Source organism: Eubalaena glacialis, chromosome 1 (assembly GCF_028564815.1).
Source record: "Eubalaena glacialis isolate mEubGla1 chromosome 1, mEubGla1.1.hap2.+ XY, whole genome shotgun sequence".
NCBI classification, from domain to species: domain Eukaryota; kingdom Metazoa; phylum Chordata; class Mammalia; order Artiodactyla; family Balaenidae; genus Eubalaena; species Eubalaena glacialis.
In genome coordinates, this window is record NC_083716.1 from 39,064,506 (window position 1) to 39,081,031 (window position 16,526).

A 16,526-nucleotide genomic window follows, 5' to 3' on the forward strand; every position below is an offset into this window, starting at 1 on the left:
CAGATCTTTTCCTGTAATTGATATCTAGTCTCATAGCGTTGTGGTCGGAAAAGATACTTGATACGATTTCAATTTTTTTAAATTTACCAAGGCTTGATTTGTGACCCAAGATATGATCTATCCTGGAGAAGGTTCCATGAGCACTTGAGAAAAATGTGTATTCTGTTGTTTTTGGGTGGAATGTCCTATAAATATCAATTAAGTCCATCTTGTTTAATGTATCATTTAAAGCTTGTGTTTCCTTATTTATTTTCATTTTGGATGATCTGTCCATTGGTGAAAGTGGGGTGTTAAAGTCCCCTAGTATGATTGTGTTACTGTCGATTTCCCCTTTTATGGCTGTTAGTATTTGCCTTATGTATTGAGGTGCTCCTATGTTGGGTGCATAAATATTTACAATTGTTATACCTTCCTCTTGGATCGATCCCTTGATCATTATATAGTGTCCTTCTTTGTCTCTTGTAATAGTCTTTATTTTAAAGTCTATTTTGTCTGATATGAGAATTGCTACTCCAGCTTTCTTTTGATTTCCATTTGCTTGGAATATCTTTTTCCATCCCCTCACTTTCAGTCTGTATGTGTCTCTAGGTCTGAAGTGAGTCTCTTGTAGACAGCATATATATGGGTCTTGTTTTTGTATCCATTCAGCCAGTCTGTGTCTTTTGGTGGGAGCATTTAATCCATTTACATTTAAGGTAATTATCGATACGTATGTTCCTATTCCCATTTTCTTAAATGTTTTGGGTTTGTTATTGTAGGTGTTTTCCTTCCCTTGTGTTTCTTGCCTAGAGAAGTTCCTTTAGCATTTGTTGTAAAGCTGGTTTGGTGGTGCTGAACTCTCTCAGCTTTTGCTTGTCTGTAAAGGTTTTAATTTCTCCATCAAATCTGAATGAGATCCTTGCTGGGTAGAGTAATCTTGGTTGTAGGTTTTTCTCCTTCATCACTTTAAGTATATCCTGCCACTCCCTTCTGGCTTGCAGAGTTTCTGCTGAAAGATCAGCTGTTAACCTTATGGGGATGCCCTTGTGTGTTATTTGTTGTTTTTCCCTTGCTGCTTTTAATATGTTTTCTTTATATTTAATTTTTGATAGTTTGATTAATATGTGTCTTGGTGTGTTTCTCCTTGGATTTATCCTGTATGGGACTCTCTGTGCTTCCAGGACTTGATTAACTATTTCCTTTCCCATATTAGGGAAGTTTTCAACTATAATCTCTTCAAATATTTTCTCAGTCCCTTTCTTTTTCTCTTCTTCTTCTGGGACCCCTATAATTCGAATGTTGGTGCGTTTAATGTTGTCCCAGAGGTCTCTGAGACTGTCCTCAGTTCTTTTCATTCTTTTTTCTTTATTCTGCTCTGCAGTAGTTATTTCCACCATTTTATCTTCCAGGTCACTTATCCGTTCTTCTGCCTCAGTTATTCTGCTATTGATCCCATCTAGAGTATTTTTAATTTCATTTATTGTGCTTTTCATCGTTGCTTGGTTCCTCTTTAGTTCTTCTACGTCCTTGTTAAATGTTTCTTGCATTTTGTCTATTCTAGTTCCAAGATTTTGGATCATCCTTACTATCATTATTCTGAATTCTTTTTCAGGTAGACTACCTATTTCCTCTTCATTTGTTAGGTCTGGTGTGTTTTGACCCTGCTCCTTCATCTGCTGTGTGTTTTTCTGTCTTCTCATTTTGCTTATCTTACTGTGTTTGGGGTCTCCTTTTCACAGGCTGCAGGTTCATAGTTCCCGTTGTTTTTGGTATCTGTCCCCAGTGGCTAAGTTTGGTTCAGTGGGTTGTGTAGGTTTCCTGGTGGAGGGAACTAGTGCCTGTGTTCTAGTGGATGAGGCTGGATGTTGTCTTTCTGGTGGGCTTGTCCACGTCTGGTGGTGTGTTTTGGGGTGTCTGTGGCCTCATTATGATTTTAGGCAGCCTCTCTGTTAATGGATGGGGCTGTGTTCCTGTCTTGCTAGTTGTTTGGCATAGGGTGTCCAGCACTGTAGCTTGCTGGTCGTTGAGTGAAGCTGGGTCTTGATGCTGAGATGGAGATCTCTGAGAGATTTTCGCCGTTTGGTATTACGTGGAGCTGGGAGGTCTCTTGTGGACCAGTGTCCTGAAGTTGGCTCTCCCACCTCAGAGGCACAGCCCTGATACCTGGCTGGAGCACCAAGAGCCTTTCATCCACACGGCTCAGAATAAAAGGGAGAAAAAATGGAAAGAAAGAAAGAAAGAGGATAAAATAAAACAAAATAAAGCAATTATAATAAAAAATAAGAAAAAAAATTATTAAGAATACATTTATTAAGAAAAAAATTTTTTTTAATTTTTAAAAATAGATTAATTTTTTATACTAAAAATAAGAAAAAAATTATTAAGAAAAAATTTATTAAGAAAAAATTTTTTTAATTTTTTAAAATAAAAAATATGAAAAAACTTATTAAAAATTTTTTTAAATTTTTTAAAATAGAAAATAAGGAAAAAATTATTAAGAAAACATTTATTAGGGGAAAAAAATTTTTTTAAGTAAAAAAAAAAAAAAAAAAAAGGACGGACCTAACCCTAGGACTAATGGTGAGAGCAAAGCTATACAGACAAAATCTCACCCAGAAGCATACACATATACACTCACAAAAAAAGGAAAAGGGGAAAAGTTAATATATCCTGCTCCCAAAGTCCACCTCCTAAATTTGGGATGATTCGTTGTCTATTCAGGTATTCAACAGATGCAGGCACATCAAGTTGTTTGTGGAGCTTTAATCCGCTGCTTCTGAGGCTGCTGGGAGAGATTTCCCTTTCTCTTCTTTGTTCGTACAGCTCCCGGGGTTCAGCTTTGGATTTGGCCCCGCCTCCGCATGTAGGTCGCCTGAGGGCGTCTGTTCCCCGCCCAGACAGAACGGGGTTAAAGGAGCAGCTGATTCGGGGGCTCTGGCTCAGTCAGGCCGGGGGGAGGGAGCGGTACGGAGGAGGCGGGGCGAGCCTGCGGCGGCAGAAGCCGGCGTGACGTTGCAGCAGCCTGAGGCGCGCCGTGCGCTCTCCCGGGGAAGTTGTCCCCAGATTACAGAAGCCTGGCCGTGGCGGGCTGCACAGGCTCCCGGGATGGGCAGTGTGGAGAATGACCTGTGCTCGCCCACAGGCTTTTTGGTGGCGGCAGCAGCAGCCTTAGCGTCTCATGCCCGTCTCTGGGGTCCGCGCTGATAGCCGCGGCTCGCGCCCATCTCTGGAGCTCGTTTAGGCGGCGCTCTGAATCCCCTCTCCTTGCGCGCCGTGAAACAAAGAGGCAAGAAAAAGTCTCTTGCCTCTTCGGCAGCTGCAGACTTTTTCTCGGGCTCCCTCCCGGCTAGCTGTGGTGGGCTAGCCCCTTCAGGCTGTGTTCACACAGCCAACCCCAGTCCTCTCCCTGGGATCCGACCGAAGCCCGCGCCTCAGCTCCCAGCCCCCGCCCGCCCCGGCGGGTGAGCAGACAAGCCTCTCGGGCTGGTGAGTGCTGCTCGGCGCCGAGCCTCTGTGCGGGAATCTCTCCGTTTTTCCCTCTGCGTCCCTGTTGCTGTGGGATCCGCGCTGATAGCCGCGGCTCGCGCCCGTCTCTGGAGCTCGTTTAGGCGGCGCTCTGAATCCCCTCTCCTTGCGCGCCGCGAAACAAAGAGGCAAGAAAAAGTCTCTTGCCTCTTCGGCAGCTGCAGTCTTTTTCCCGGACTCCCTCCTGGCTAGCACCGAAGCCCGAGCCTCAGCTTCCAGCCCCAGCCCGCCCCGGCGGCTGAGCGGACAAGCCTCTCGGGCTGGTGAGTGCTGGTCGGCACCGCTCCTCTGTGCGGGAATCTCTCCGCTTTGCCCTCCGCACTACTGTGGCTGCGCTCTCCTCCGTGGCTTTGAAGCTTCCCCCCTCTGCTACCCGCAGTCTCTGCCCACGAAGGGGCTTCCTAGTGTGTGGAAACCTTTCCTCCTTCACAGCTCCCTCCCAGTGGTGCAGGTCCCGTCCCTATTCTTTTGTCTCTGTTATTTCTTTTTTCTTTTGCCCTACCCAAGTACGTGGGGATTTTCTTGCCTTTTGGGAGGTCTGACGTCTTCTGCCAGCGTTCAGTGGGTGTTCTGTAGGAGCAGTTCCACGTGTAGATGTATTTCTCATGTATCTGTGGGAAGGAAGGTGATCTCCGCGTCTTACTCTTCCGCCATCTTGCCCCTCCCTCCGTACCACATCTTCTTTGTCCACTCCTCTGTTGATGGACGTGTAGGTTGCTTCCATGTCCTGGCTATTGTAAATAGTGCCGCTGTGAACATTGGGGTGCATGTGTCTTTTTGAATTATGGTTTTCTCTGGGTATATGCTCAGTAGTGGGATTGCTGGGTCATATGGTAGTTCTATTTTTAGTTTTTTAAGAAACCTCCATACTGTTTTCCATGGTGGCTGTATCAGTTTACATTCCCACCAACAGTGCATGAGGATTCCCTTTTCTCCACACCCTCTCCAACATTTATTGTTTGTAGATTTTTTGATGATGGCCATTCTGACCAGTGTGAGGTGATACCTCATTGTAGTTTTGATTTGCATTTCTCTGATAATTAGTGATGTTGAGCATCTTTTCATGTGTTTGTTGGACATCCATGTATCTTCTTTGGAGAAATGTCTATTTAGGTCTTCCACCCATTTTTTGATTGGTTGTTTTTTTTTGATATTGAGCTGCATGAGCTGTTTGTATATTTTGGAGATTAATCCTTTGTCAGTTGCTTCGTTTGCAAATATTTTCTCCCATTCTGAGGGTTGTCTTTTGGTCTTGTTTATGGTTTCCTTTGCTGTGCAAAAGCTTTTAAGTTTCATTAGGTCCCATTTGTTTATTTTTGTTTTTATTTCCATTTCTCTAGGACCTGGGTCAAAAAGGATCTTGCTGTGATTTATGTCATAGAGTGTTTTGCCTATGTTTTCCTCTAAGAGTTTTATGGTGTCTGGCCTTACATTTAGGTCTTTAATCCATTTTGAGTTTATTTTTGTGTATGATATAGGAAGTGTTCTACTTTCATTCTTTTACATGTAGCTGTCTAATTTTCCCAGCACCACTTATTGAAGAGGCTGTCTTTTCTCCTCTGTATATTCTTGCCTCCTTTATCAAAGATAAGGTGACCATATGTGCTTGGGTTTATCTCTGGGCTTTCTATCCTGTTCCATTGATCTATATTCTTGTTTTTGTGCCTGTACCATATTGTCTTGATTACTGTAGCTTTGTAGTATAGTCTGAAGTCCAGGCGCCTGATTCCTCCAGCTCCATTTTTCTTTCTCAGGATGGCTTTGGCTATTCAGGGTCTTTTGTGTTTCCATACAAATTGTGAAATTTTTTGTTCTAGTTCTGTGAAAAATGCCATTGGTAGTTTGATCCCTATTGAATCTGTAGATTGCTTTGGGTAGTACAGTCATTTTCACAATGTTGATTCTTCCAATCCAAGAACATGGTATATCTCTCCATCTGTTGGTATCATCTTTAATTTCCTTCGTCAGTGTCTTATAGTTTTCTGCATACAGGTCTTTTGTCTCCTTAGGTAGGTTTATTCCTAGGTATTTTATTCTTTTTGTTGCAGTGATAAGTGGGAGTGTTTCCTTAATTTCTTTTTCAGGTTTTTCATCATTAGTGTATAGAAATGCAAGAGATTTCTGTGCATTAATTTTGTATCCTGCTACTCTACCAAATTCATTGATTAGCTCTAGTAGTTTTCTGGTGGCATCTTTAGGATTCTCTATGTATAGTATCATGTCATCTGCAAACAGTGACAGCTTTACTTCTTCTTTTCCGATTTGGATTCGTTTTATTTCTTTTTCTTCTCTGATTGCTATGGCTAAGACTTCCAAACTATGTTGAATAATAGTGGTGAGAGTGGGCAACCTTGTCTTGTTCCTGATCTTAGAGGAAATGGTTTCAGTTTTTCACCATTGAGAACGATTTTGGCTGTGGGTTTTTCATATATGGCCTTTATTATGTTGAGGTAGTTTCCCTCTATGCCTACTTTCTGGAGACTTTATTATAAATGGGTGTTGAATTTTATCAAAAGCTTTTTCTGCATCTGTTGAGATTATCATATGGTTTTTCTCCTTCAATTTGTTAATATGGTGTATCACATTGATTGATTTACATATATTGAAGAATCCTTGGATTCCTGGGATAAACCCCACTTGATCATGGTGTATGATCCTTTTAATGTGCTTTTGGATTCTGTTTGCTAGTATTTTGTTGAGGGTTTTTGCAACTATGTTCATCAGAGATATTGGCCTGTAGTTTTCTTTTTTTGTGACATCTTTGTCTGGTTTTGGTATCAGGGTGATGGTGGCCTCGTAGAATGAGTTTGGGAGTATTCCTCCCTCTGCTATATTTTGGAAGAGTTTGAGAAGGATAGGTGTTAGCTCTTCTCTAAATGTTTGATAGAATTCCCCTGTGAAGCCATCTGGTCCTGGGCTTTTGTTTGTTGGAAGATTTTTAATCACAGTTTCAATTTCAGTGCTTGTGATTGGTCTCTTTATATTTTCTGTTTCTTCCTGGTTCATTCTCGGAAGGTTGTGCTTTTTGAGAATTTGTCCATTTCTTCCAGGTTGTCCATTTTATTGGCATAGAGTTGCTTGTAGTAATCTCTCATGATCCTTTGTGTTTCTGCAGTGTCATTTGTTACTTCTCCTTTTTCATTTCTACTTCTGTTGATTTGAGTCTTCTCCCTTTTTTTCTTGATGAGTCTGGCTAATGGTTTATCAATTTTATTTATCTTCTCAAAGAACCAGCTTTTAATTTTATTGATCTTTGCTATCGTTTCCTTCATTTCTTTTTCATTTATTTCTGATCTGATCTTTATGATTTCTTTTCTTCTGCTTATTTTGGGGTATTTTTGTTCTTCTTTCTGTAATTGCTTTAGATGTAAGTTTAGGTTGTTTATGAGATTTTTCTTGTTTCTTGAGGTAGGATTGTACTGCTATAAACTTCCCTCTTAGAACTGCTTTTGCTGCATCCCATGGGTGTTGGGTCTTCGTGTTTTCATTGTCTTTTGTTTCTAGGCGTTGTTTGATTTCCTCTTTGATTTCTTCAGTGATTCCTTGGTTATTTAGTAGCATATTGTTTAACTGCCATGTGTTTGTATTTTTTACAGTTTTTTCCCTGTAATTGATATCTAGTCTCATAGCGTTGTGGTCGGAAAAGATACTTGATATGATTTCAATTTTCTTAAATTTACCAAGGCTTGGTTTGTGACTCAAGATATGGTCTGTCCTGGAGAATGTTCCATGAGCACTTGAGAAGAAAGTGTATTCTGTTGTTTTTGGATGGAATGTCCTATAAATATCAATTAAGTCCATCTTGTTTAATGTGTCATTTAAAGCTTGTGCTTCCTTATTTAGTTTCATTTTGGGATTATGTGTCCATTGGTAAAGTGGCATGTTAAAAGACCCCCACTATTATTGTGTTACTGTCACTTTCTCCTTTCATGGCTGTTAACATTTGCCATATATATTGAGGTTCTCCTATGTTGGGTGCATATATATTTACAATTATTTTATCTTTTTCTTGGATTGATCCCTTGATCATTATGCAGTGTCCTTCCTTGTCTCTTTTGACAATCTTTATTTTAAAGTCTGTTTTGTCTGATATGAGTATCGCTACTCCAGCTTTCTTTTGATTTCCATTTGCATGGAGTATCTTTTTCCATCCTCTCACTTTCAGTCTGTATGTGTCCCTAGATCTGAAGTGGGTCTGTTGTAGACAGCATATATGTGGGTCTGTTTTGTATCCGTTCTGCCAGCCTATGTCTTTTGGTTGGAGCAGTTAATACGTTTACATTTAAGTTAATTATCGATATGAATGTTCTTATTGCCATTGGGTTAATTGTTTTATATTTGTTTTTGTATTTTTCTTTTCTTTTCCTCTTTTGTTCTCTTACAATTTGATGACTATATTTAGTGTTGTGTTTGGATTCCTTTTTCTTTTTTTTGTATGTATATCTATGGTCGGTTTTTGGTTTGCAGTTACCATGAGTTTTTGATATTGCAGTCTATATACCACACTCTCTCTCTCTCTCTCTCTCTCGCTCTCTCTCTCTATATATATGTATATGATTGTTTTAAGTTGCTGTTCTGAAGTTCAAATGCATTTCCAATATCATGCTTGTGTACTCTCCTCACAATTGCTGGTTTTGATACCATATCTGCATGTGGATGACTTTCTACCTTTACTGTATGTTTGCCTTTACCAGTGAGCTTCCATTCATTATTTTCTTGTTTCCACTTGTAGCCTTTAGCATTTGTTGTAAAGCTGGTTTGGTGATGCTGAATTCTCTTAGCTTTCGAGTGTCTGTAAAGCTTTTGATTTCTCTGTCAAATCGAATGAGAGTTTTGCTGGGTAGAGTATTCTTGGTTGTAGGTTTTTTCCTTTCATCACTTTAAATATATCACGCCACTCCACTCCATTCTGGCCTGCAGAGTTTTTGCTGAAAAAATCAGCTGATAACCTTATGGGGATTCCCTTGTATGTTATTTGTTTCTTTCCTGTTGTTTTTAATATTTTCTTTGTCTTTAATTTTTTCAACTTTATTACTATGTGTCTCGGCATGTTCCTCCTTGGGTTTATTCTTCATGGGACTCTCTGCGCTTCCTGGACTTGAGTGACTGTTTCCTTTCCCACGTTAGGGAATTTTTCAGCTATGATCTATTCAAATATTTTCTCAGGCCCTTTCTCTCTTTTCTCCTTCTGGGACCCCTGTAATGTGAGTGTTAGTGTGTTTAATGTTGTTCCATTGGTCTCTTAAGCTGTCCTCCTTTCTTTTCATTCTTTTTTCCTTATTGTGTTCCACAGTGATTTCCACCATTCTGTCTTGCAGGTCAGTTATCTGTTCTTCTGCCTCAGTTATTTTGCTATTGATTCTTTCTAGTGTATTTTTCATTTCGGTTATTGTATTCTTCAACTCTGTTTCTTTGTTCTTTATATCTCCTAGCTCTTTGTTAAACATTTCTTGTATCTTCTCAGTCTGTGCCTCCATTCTTTTCCCGAGATCATAGATCATCTTTGCTATCATTACTCTGAATTCTTTTTCGGGTAGATATCTCCACTTCACTTAGTTGTTCTTCTGGGGTTTTATCTTGTTCCTTCATCTGGAACATATTTCTCTGCTGTCTCATTTTGTCTTAACTTTCTGTGTTTGTGGTCTTCATTCCGCAGGCTGCAGTGCTATAGTTCCTCTTGCTTCTGTCCCCTGGTGGATGAGGCTGGTCTAGAGACTTGTGCAGGCTTCCTGGTGGGAGGGACTTGTGCCTGCCCACTGGAGATTGGAGCTGGTTCTTGTCCCTCTGGTGGGCAGGGCCGTGTCAGGGGGTGTGTTTAGAGGTGGCTGTGGTCTCAGGAAGACTTTAGGCAGCCTGTCTGCTGATGGGTGGGGCTGTGTTCCAGCCCTGTTGGTTGGTTGGCCTGAGGCGTCCCAGCACTGGATCCTACAGTGGGGCCTCATCTTGATGTCAAAATGGCAGACTTCAGGAGAGCTCATGCCAATGAGTACTCCCTAGTACCTCTGCCTCCAGTGTCCTCGTCCCCACAGTGAGCCACAGCCACCCTGCCTCCCCAGGAGACCCTCCAAGACCAGCACATAGGTCATCCCCAGGCTCCTGTGAAGTGACTGCTTTTTCCCTGGGTCCTGGTACACATAAGACCTTGAGCGTGCCCTCCATGTGTGGAGTTCCTGTAATCAAGCCCCACTGGCCTTCAAAGCCAAATGCTCTGGGGGCTCCTCCTGCTGATGCCAGACCCCCAGTCTGGGCAGCCTGACATGGGACTCAGAACTCTCACTCCTGTGGGAGAACTTCTGCAATATAATTACTTTATAGTTTGTGGGTCACCCACCCAGCAGGTTTGGGATTTGATTATATATTATACGATTGCACCCCTCCTACCCTCTGTTTGTGACTTCTTCTTTGTCTTTGGATGTAGAATATCTTTTTTGGTTGGTTCAAGTCTTTTTTGTTGATGGTTGTTCAGCAGTTAGTTGTGATTTTGGTGTTTTTATGAGAGAAGGCGAGTGCAAGTTCTTTTACTCCGACATCTTGTTTCCAGCCCAGGTCCATCGTTTCTTAGTTAAAGTGGGGCTGCATGTTTTTCCTTGCAAGCTCTCAGATGTTCTAAACTGTAATTTCCTTTTCTGTAAGGTTCTAAGGAATGATTAAAAGAAGCTAGAAAAAGAATCAACTGTGTATTTTAGTTTTGTCAGTGCCACACAACTTGACAGTACATTGTCACACATCATAAAGGCAGGCAGGGAAGTAGGGCGGTTAAATACATTTCCCTTGCTTGCTAATTTCTGACTAATGTAGCAAAAGGATGCTTCCAATTGGTACAGGCCTCTCCGTACTTTGAGTAGTCAAACTTATTTACATATATATATATTTTTAGTTTAAACTTAATTTTATACTTTCATTTTCATTAGTTGCTGATACTTATATACTTAACCACTTCCTGTCACATGCACCTTTCCAATTTTATACATGACAGTCTTCTGTCCTAGGCTTTGTCTCTTCCCGCTGAAAGGCTGTGAAAACCAAAATTAATGTCCCTTGATATCCCCCCAGAGAGAAAGCCAGCTATATTGTTCAATTTACATCTTTGAGTTCCCATTTTCACCTAGTTCTTCACCTCTGAATATTCCATACTTTCTTGCCAGATCAATAATGTATTTTAAAAGAAAATTTTAAACAATTTTCTGGCATGTTTGGTTTTCTGCCATATTGCTGGAAATGGAAGTTCTAGAGCCATTTTTCTGTTTGGGTTTCCCCCCCCCCCTTCCATGAATCACCTATTTTATATCTCATGTATATAAAAACTTTTCTCATGGAAAAGTTTTGGGAAGGTTAATAATGTTCTTTCATTGTTTTAACTTCAGTAGGTATTTTCTATTTTGTAATCTCTTTTGCCCCTTTTAAGAAAACATAGTTAGAGGGACTTCCCTGGTGGCGCAGTGGTGAAGTATCTGCCTGCCAGTGCAGGGTACACAGGTTTGAGCCCTGGTCCAGGAAGATCCCACATGTCACAGAGCAACTAAGTCCATGCGCCACAACTGCTGAGCCTGCGCACCTAGAGCCCATGATCCGCAACAAGAGACGCCACCGCAATGAGCAGCCTGCGCACCTCAGTGAAGACCCAAACGCAGCCAAAACAAAAAAAAATCAACCATTATTTCTTCAAATATTTTTTCTTTTCCATTTTCCTTGTGATCTTATCAAAGGCCATTTGGACATACCTTATTTATATTCCATGTTTTTTAACGTCTCTTTCATATTTTCTATCTCTTTGTGCTATATTCTGGATAATTTCTTTACTTCTTCCAATTAGATAATTCTGGCTTCATTTGGATCCCTTCAGCTATGTAGCATTTTCATTGAGCTTATTATTTCAGTTATTATATTCTTCAGCTCTAGAAATTCTTTTAGACTATTTTTCAGGTCTGCCAGATCAGTTTTGATGGTCTCTTGCCAGTTGGATTAGTAAAGCAGAGCCCTGGCATCAATTAGCTTTGTAACTTTGGCAAAATTATATAATCACCCTGTGTCTGAATAGAGGGGGTAATATCTATAAAGAGGGAAGAATTGTATCCACCTCAGAACTGTTGTAGGATTTTAAGGATTTAATCTGAGTAAAGTGCCTGTAACAGTATCTGGTATATATTTGCTACGTAAGTATTTGCTATGTGATTTTTTTTTTAATTTCTTGTTTATTCCTTTAAATGTATTAACACTAATTTTATAGTCCATCTTCAATAATTCTAACATAGAAGTATTTGTACATCTTGTTTTATCATTTGAGTTTAAGATGGTTATTTCCTTGTGTGTTTTGTGATTTCATGGGAAAAATCATATTTGGTAGAACTTTATGTGTGAATTTTTGGAATCTACGTTGACGGTTTGCTGTTCTAAGAGGATTTTGTACTTGTCTCTGCCGTGTTCTTTTCCAAAGACAGGTAAATTCAGGTTCAAGATCCATGTTAGCTGGCCATGAACCATGAAATCTCAGTGATTTAGTGTGTGTGTTTATATATCTTTCCAAGAACCAAGGCTTGACTCTGCCAAATAGGTTTTCTAATATTTCACCACTTTTCTCAGGCCATAATACTTCATAAGTCCCAACTTTATGTAGGGTGGTCTCTCATCACACACACCACTTTTAAAAATCTGTACGTGTCCATATGGTATGTGGTCAACTTCTACCCTTGCTTACCTCCATCATGTATAGGCTTTGTTGCTGGCTTCAGCTTAATTCCTTTACTTTTTTGCAGATTTATTGATTAATTTGAGTTTTTAAAAATATTTTATTATTTTTACATGTTTTGTAGCCAGAGGGTTTAAGGATCTCCTTTGTCTGCCACATTACCATAAATCAAAAGTGCTGAGACACCTAATTCTCAAGAAGAAAATTAAGCCCCATGTCCTACATCACCGTTATGAAAGTATAATTTCATTTTGAGGGAAAATTGCCTTTAGTGTTTGTTTGATGATTAGAGAAGAAAGCACAACATAGATAAATTCTGGTGAATTACTAGAAACAATTTATATTAATTATTGGTTCTGAGAAATCTATTCAATGAGTTTAGTTTGCAGGTTTCCAAAAACTAATTATCCTCCTAAGCAATAGTATTTAAAGTATGCAGAGAATTGAAGTTAGCCCATGTAAGAGAGAAATATTGATAGTTTAATATTATATCTTATCAGAGTATTGTTTTAAAACCAAGGAAATAATGATAATAATATTATAAAATAATTTGGATGAAATATACTCCTTAGCCACTTCGTCCAGAGCCCCACAGTGTGGTTCTGATACAGCAAATTAAAATTGAATTTTTAGAACCGTTATTCTTTATTATACTAATAGTATTTACTGTTCTATTATGACAGACTTTTGAGGAAGAAAATAAAGATGTTGCTTTTACCTTTTTTGTGTGTTGAGGGGGTTAAAATGGCTATTACTAATTTGAATAATAGTTTTAGACATCTTTAATAGGAACCAGTTAGCTTTCCTCTAAAATTGTCTATTCTGTGACTATGGATGGAGCCCAGTACCCCAGCTTACTTTCTTTGTTTCCTTGCCACAGAGGAAACAAAAGTAGTTGAATGGCCCAATTAAACCTGTCACTACTACTGTTCCAAGTTAGTCGATGATATATTCTTCATCTTGAGAGACATGAGACGTAAAAGCTAACATTATTTTTAGGGTATTCATTGACATAGTTCAGCTTTTGAGGCATATATTTAGATCTGATTGTTTTAAATGTGAAATGATAAAAAAAATTATATTAGTATTTTGTTTTAAAGATTTTTAGAAGTCTTACCTAATACCTAAAAGGTGCATTAATTTTGCTGCATAAATACTAAAAAATTACTGTTGCTTCCCATTTTTAATTTTAGCTTATTTGCACTAAATAGAGTTAATGTATGTGTAAAGGTTATCTTTTTTGCCCCTTAAAATGACTCCTTAAAATTTACTTCTTTAAGTGATGTCAATCACTCTTGCTTTGCTTTTTCATCGTGAATATCTGTTATCACCCCAAATAAATTCATTAGGCCATGTTGTGCTAGATTTATCTGGATTCCTTGATCCTAAGTTTTAGTGTTTCATGTTTCATAATGGGTTTTTGTTTTGTTTCAGGCTGTTTACCTAGAACGTTTCTCAGAGTACAGCCCCTTTTTCAGTTTTTTTCAGGTGCTGCCTCAACCACAGTGCTTTTTGTGATTCTCTACAACATAATATGATCAGTCTTCAACAAGCTTCCATATCACTTTGAACTCTCTTTTAATACCTAATGAATACTCTATCTCAAAATATACTATATTAATCCTTTATCTTATACAATTAATTCATTTGATCACTTTTAAAGACTTTGTTTAGGTAGAAATTTTCCTTATTCTATAGAGTTGTTAGAAAGTCAGTAAAGAAAAACAGGTAAGAGCATTAATATTTTGACTTTAGGATCACTTGACCCAAATACAAAATTGCATTATGTTATGGAACTATTTCTCAAATTTGTATATATATTTTTTCCCTGTAGGTGGCAACCTCTCACAGTTAATTGAAAGTAATTTGGCAGTTGAGTAATGTTAAATGTAAAGAGTAGAAGTAGAATATAAGGAACTTCCCTGGCAGTCCAGTGGTTAAGACGCTGCACTCCCAATACAGGGGGCACAGGTTCAATCCCTGGTCTGGGAGCTAAGATCCCACATGCTGCACAGCATAGCCTAAAAAAAAAAAAAGTAGAATATAAGAGTTAGTGTATTTTTCAACATGTTGTTCTGGAGTTAGATTTCAGATTATTTCAGAAATCTAAGACCTCTTAGGCTGAAATAAAAGTTTTCCTTAGAATACCAATAAATTTCATTTTGGATAACAGATGTGTGCTTAATTATATTATACAGAAATATCAACAAGAATGGTAATATTGAAGCCGTTCAGAAGTTAAATTGTTTTGTATATCTGTCTTTATTCGTGTTGATTTTTCATCTCTACGTTCTTTATAAATAAGTGGCATAGACCCAGAGGTTGGCAGGGCTGCCAGCAACTTTTTTTCTTTTTTTTTTTTTTAATATTCTACCCAGCATTTTGATGTTTGCTTTTATTCTGTTGCCCTTGTTTAAAATTGGATTGCTTGAGGTTTTATTAGCACTGAGAAGATGTCACCTGCAGTGCTGATAGTGCCATGAAATGATGATGTGAAATCTAGAGGAAAAAATAGATGATATCTATTACTCTTACCAGAATCCTCAGATTCTGGTAGGGGAAATGATTCTCTCCTTAATATTATTAAAGGACTTGAAGTATTCCCCTTATGTATACTCCCAAGCTGTAACATAAATAGCTTTAAGTTATTCAACATGTAGCCACTGTGTAACCATATTTTGCAAAATACAATAGGGTTTTTAAAATTTTTTATAATTCCTCAGTAACTGAATAATGTATTATTTTAGTTACTAAAAGTCTGGCAAAATGCATCAGCCTTACCAGCTTTGCTATCATTTGATGTATTTAGGATTAACTCTGATTTATATCTATAAATATTTGAGTAATACTGGATTACAGTCATATTTCCTATAGAAGATTTAGTTTAAACCCCACTTAATTTTCTATATCTTCTAAGCCCTAGTAATAACAACCTAAAAGGAGTATTACTGGTATATTTAATACCTTTGTTTTCTTTATATATTTAGGTCATAGTGATGGGAGCTACTAATCGTCCTCAGGATCTTGACTCAGCTATAATGAGAAGGATGCCTACGAGATTTCATATCAACCAGCCTGTAGGTGGATTTGATTGATATTATGAACAGTTAAATATTTGCTTTTTTACATGTCTTTATCTGTGATTTCACAAAGGGAATGATTAAAAAATAAGACTTATTATTTATGACAGGCAGGGAAGGAATAGGGCAAGAATCCCCCTAATTACTTTTGTCCTTTCCATTCCTTTTCTTGCTTTTTTAATTTTTCTTTCCTAAGATCAATGTTATTTGCTTCTCTTCAAAGTATCTCATTACCTCAAGTTTGCCTAGACACTTCAGTGATTTTCTTTAGAATGCAGCAAAGTTATCTATGGAAGATACATAAGAAAATGTAAATTATAGTTTTAGTTTAGGATAAGATGAAATTAGGGTTTTAGGGTTAAAGAACCGTTCTGAAGGCCTGACAGGAAGAACACCTGGTATTTATTTGATTAATTATTGGCAGTGCTTTCCTGTTGCAGGATTAATGATTAACCAGTAGCTATGATATTACACTTTAACATATGAATGCAAATGTGAGGGTGGTATTGAACCGGTAGTAAGTATCTTCTTCTAGCATTCTTTTTTGCTAGTTAAAAGTACCCTCAGGTAGAGGGTTATAACTTGATACTTTTTTGCACAAAATCCCTAAATCCTGAATTTTGTCTGCTTTTAGATTAAAGGAGAAAAAACCAAACAGGGTTAGTAATAGACTATATGCACCATACAATCAGCATGTTACATATATTGCTATGTAGAAGAACTTACACTGTCACTTCTTTCAAAATTAAAATCTCTGGCCTAAAAATATTTGCCCCATTTTATATTCTTCAGCTTAACAGTTTGTAGCAGTAAACATGGTTTCCTGAAATTGGTAGCTATGGCCTCTGCACAGTTACTCTGGCTGGCTCTTTGCTGCAGCTGCAGCCTCTGATTCCTCTGAGGGTATACATTTACTTAGGCAGTCTGTTAGAAAATCTACCTGATGATTGCGTGCAGAGATTTTTTAATGTGATATAGGAGACTAGAAAATGTACTTAGTATGACTAATATTTATTGAGCATTAATATGTGTCAGACACCTGCCAGGCTCTGGTGAATAGAGCGTGGCCCCTGTCCTAAAAGAACTCTGTATTTCAGGGGAGCCGGACACAAAAATAAATAATGTAAAATGGGGACTTCCCTGGCGGTCCAATGGTTAAGACTCCGTGCTTCCACTGCAGGGGACATGGGTTCAATCCCTGGTTGGGGAACTAAGATATCCTGCGTGGCATGTGGCCAAAAAAAAAAAAAAAATGT

At 38.5% G+C, this 16,526-nt stretch overlaps 1 protein-coding gene across 1 annotated transcript in view; it reads left to right on the top strand.

Annotated features, from left to right (window-relative positions):
* Positions 1-16,526, top strand: part of ATAD1 (ATPase family AAA domain containing 1) — a 62,167-nt gene that overhangs the window by 32,682 nt on the left and 12,959 nt on the right. Inside the window, exon 7 of the mRNA XM_061195556.1 lies at positions 15,178-15,267. Coding sequence (XP_061051539.1) covers positions 15,178-15,267 — 90 coding nt within the window. The remainder of the gene's footprint in view (positions 1-15,177; positions 15,268-16,526) is intronic.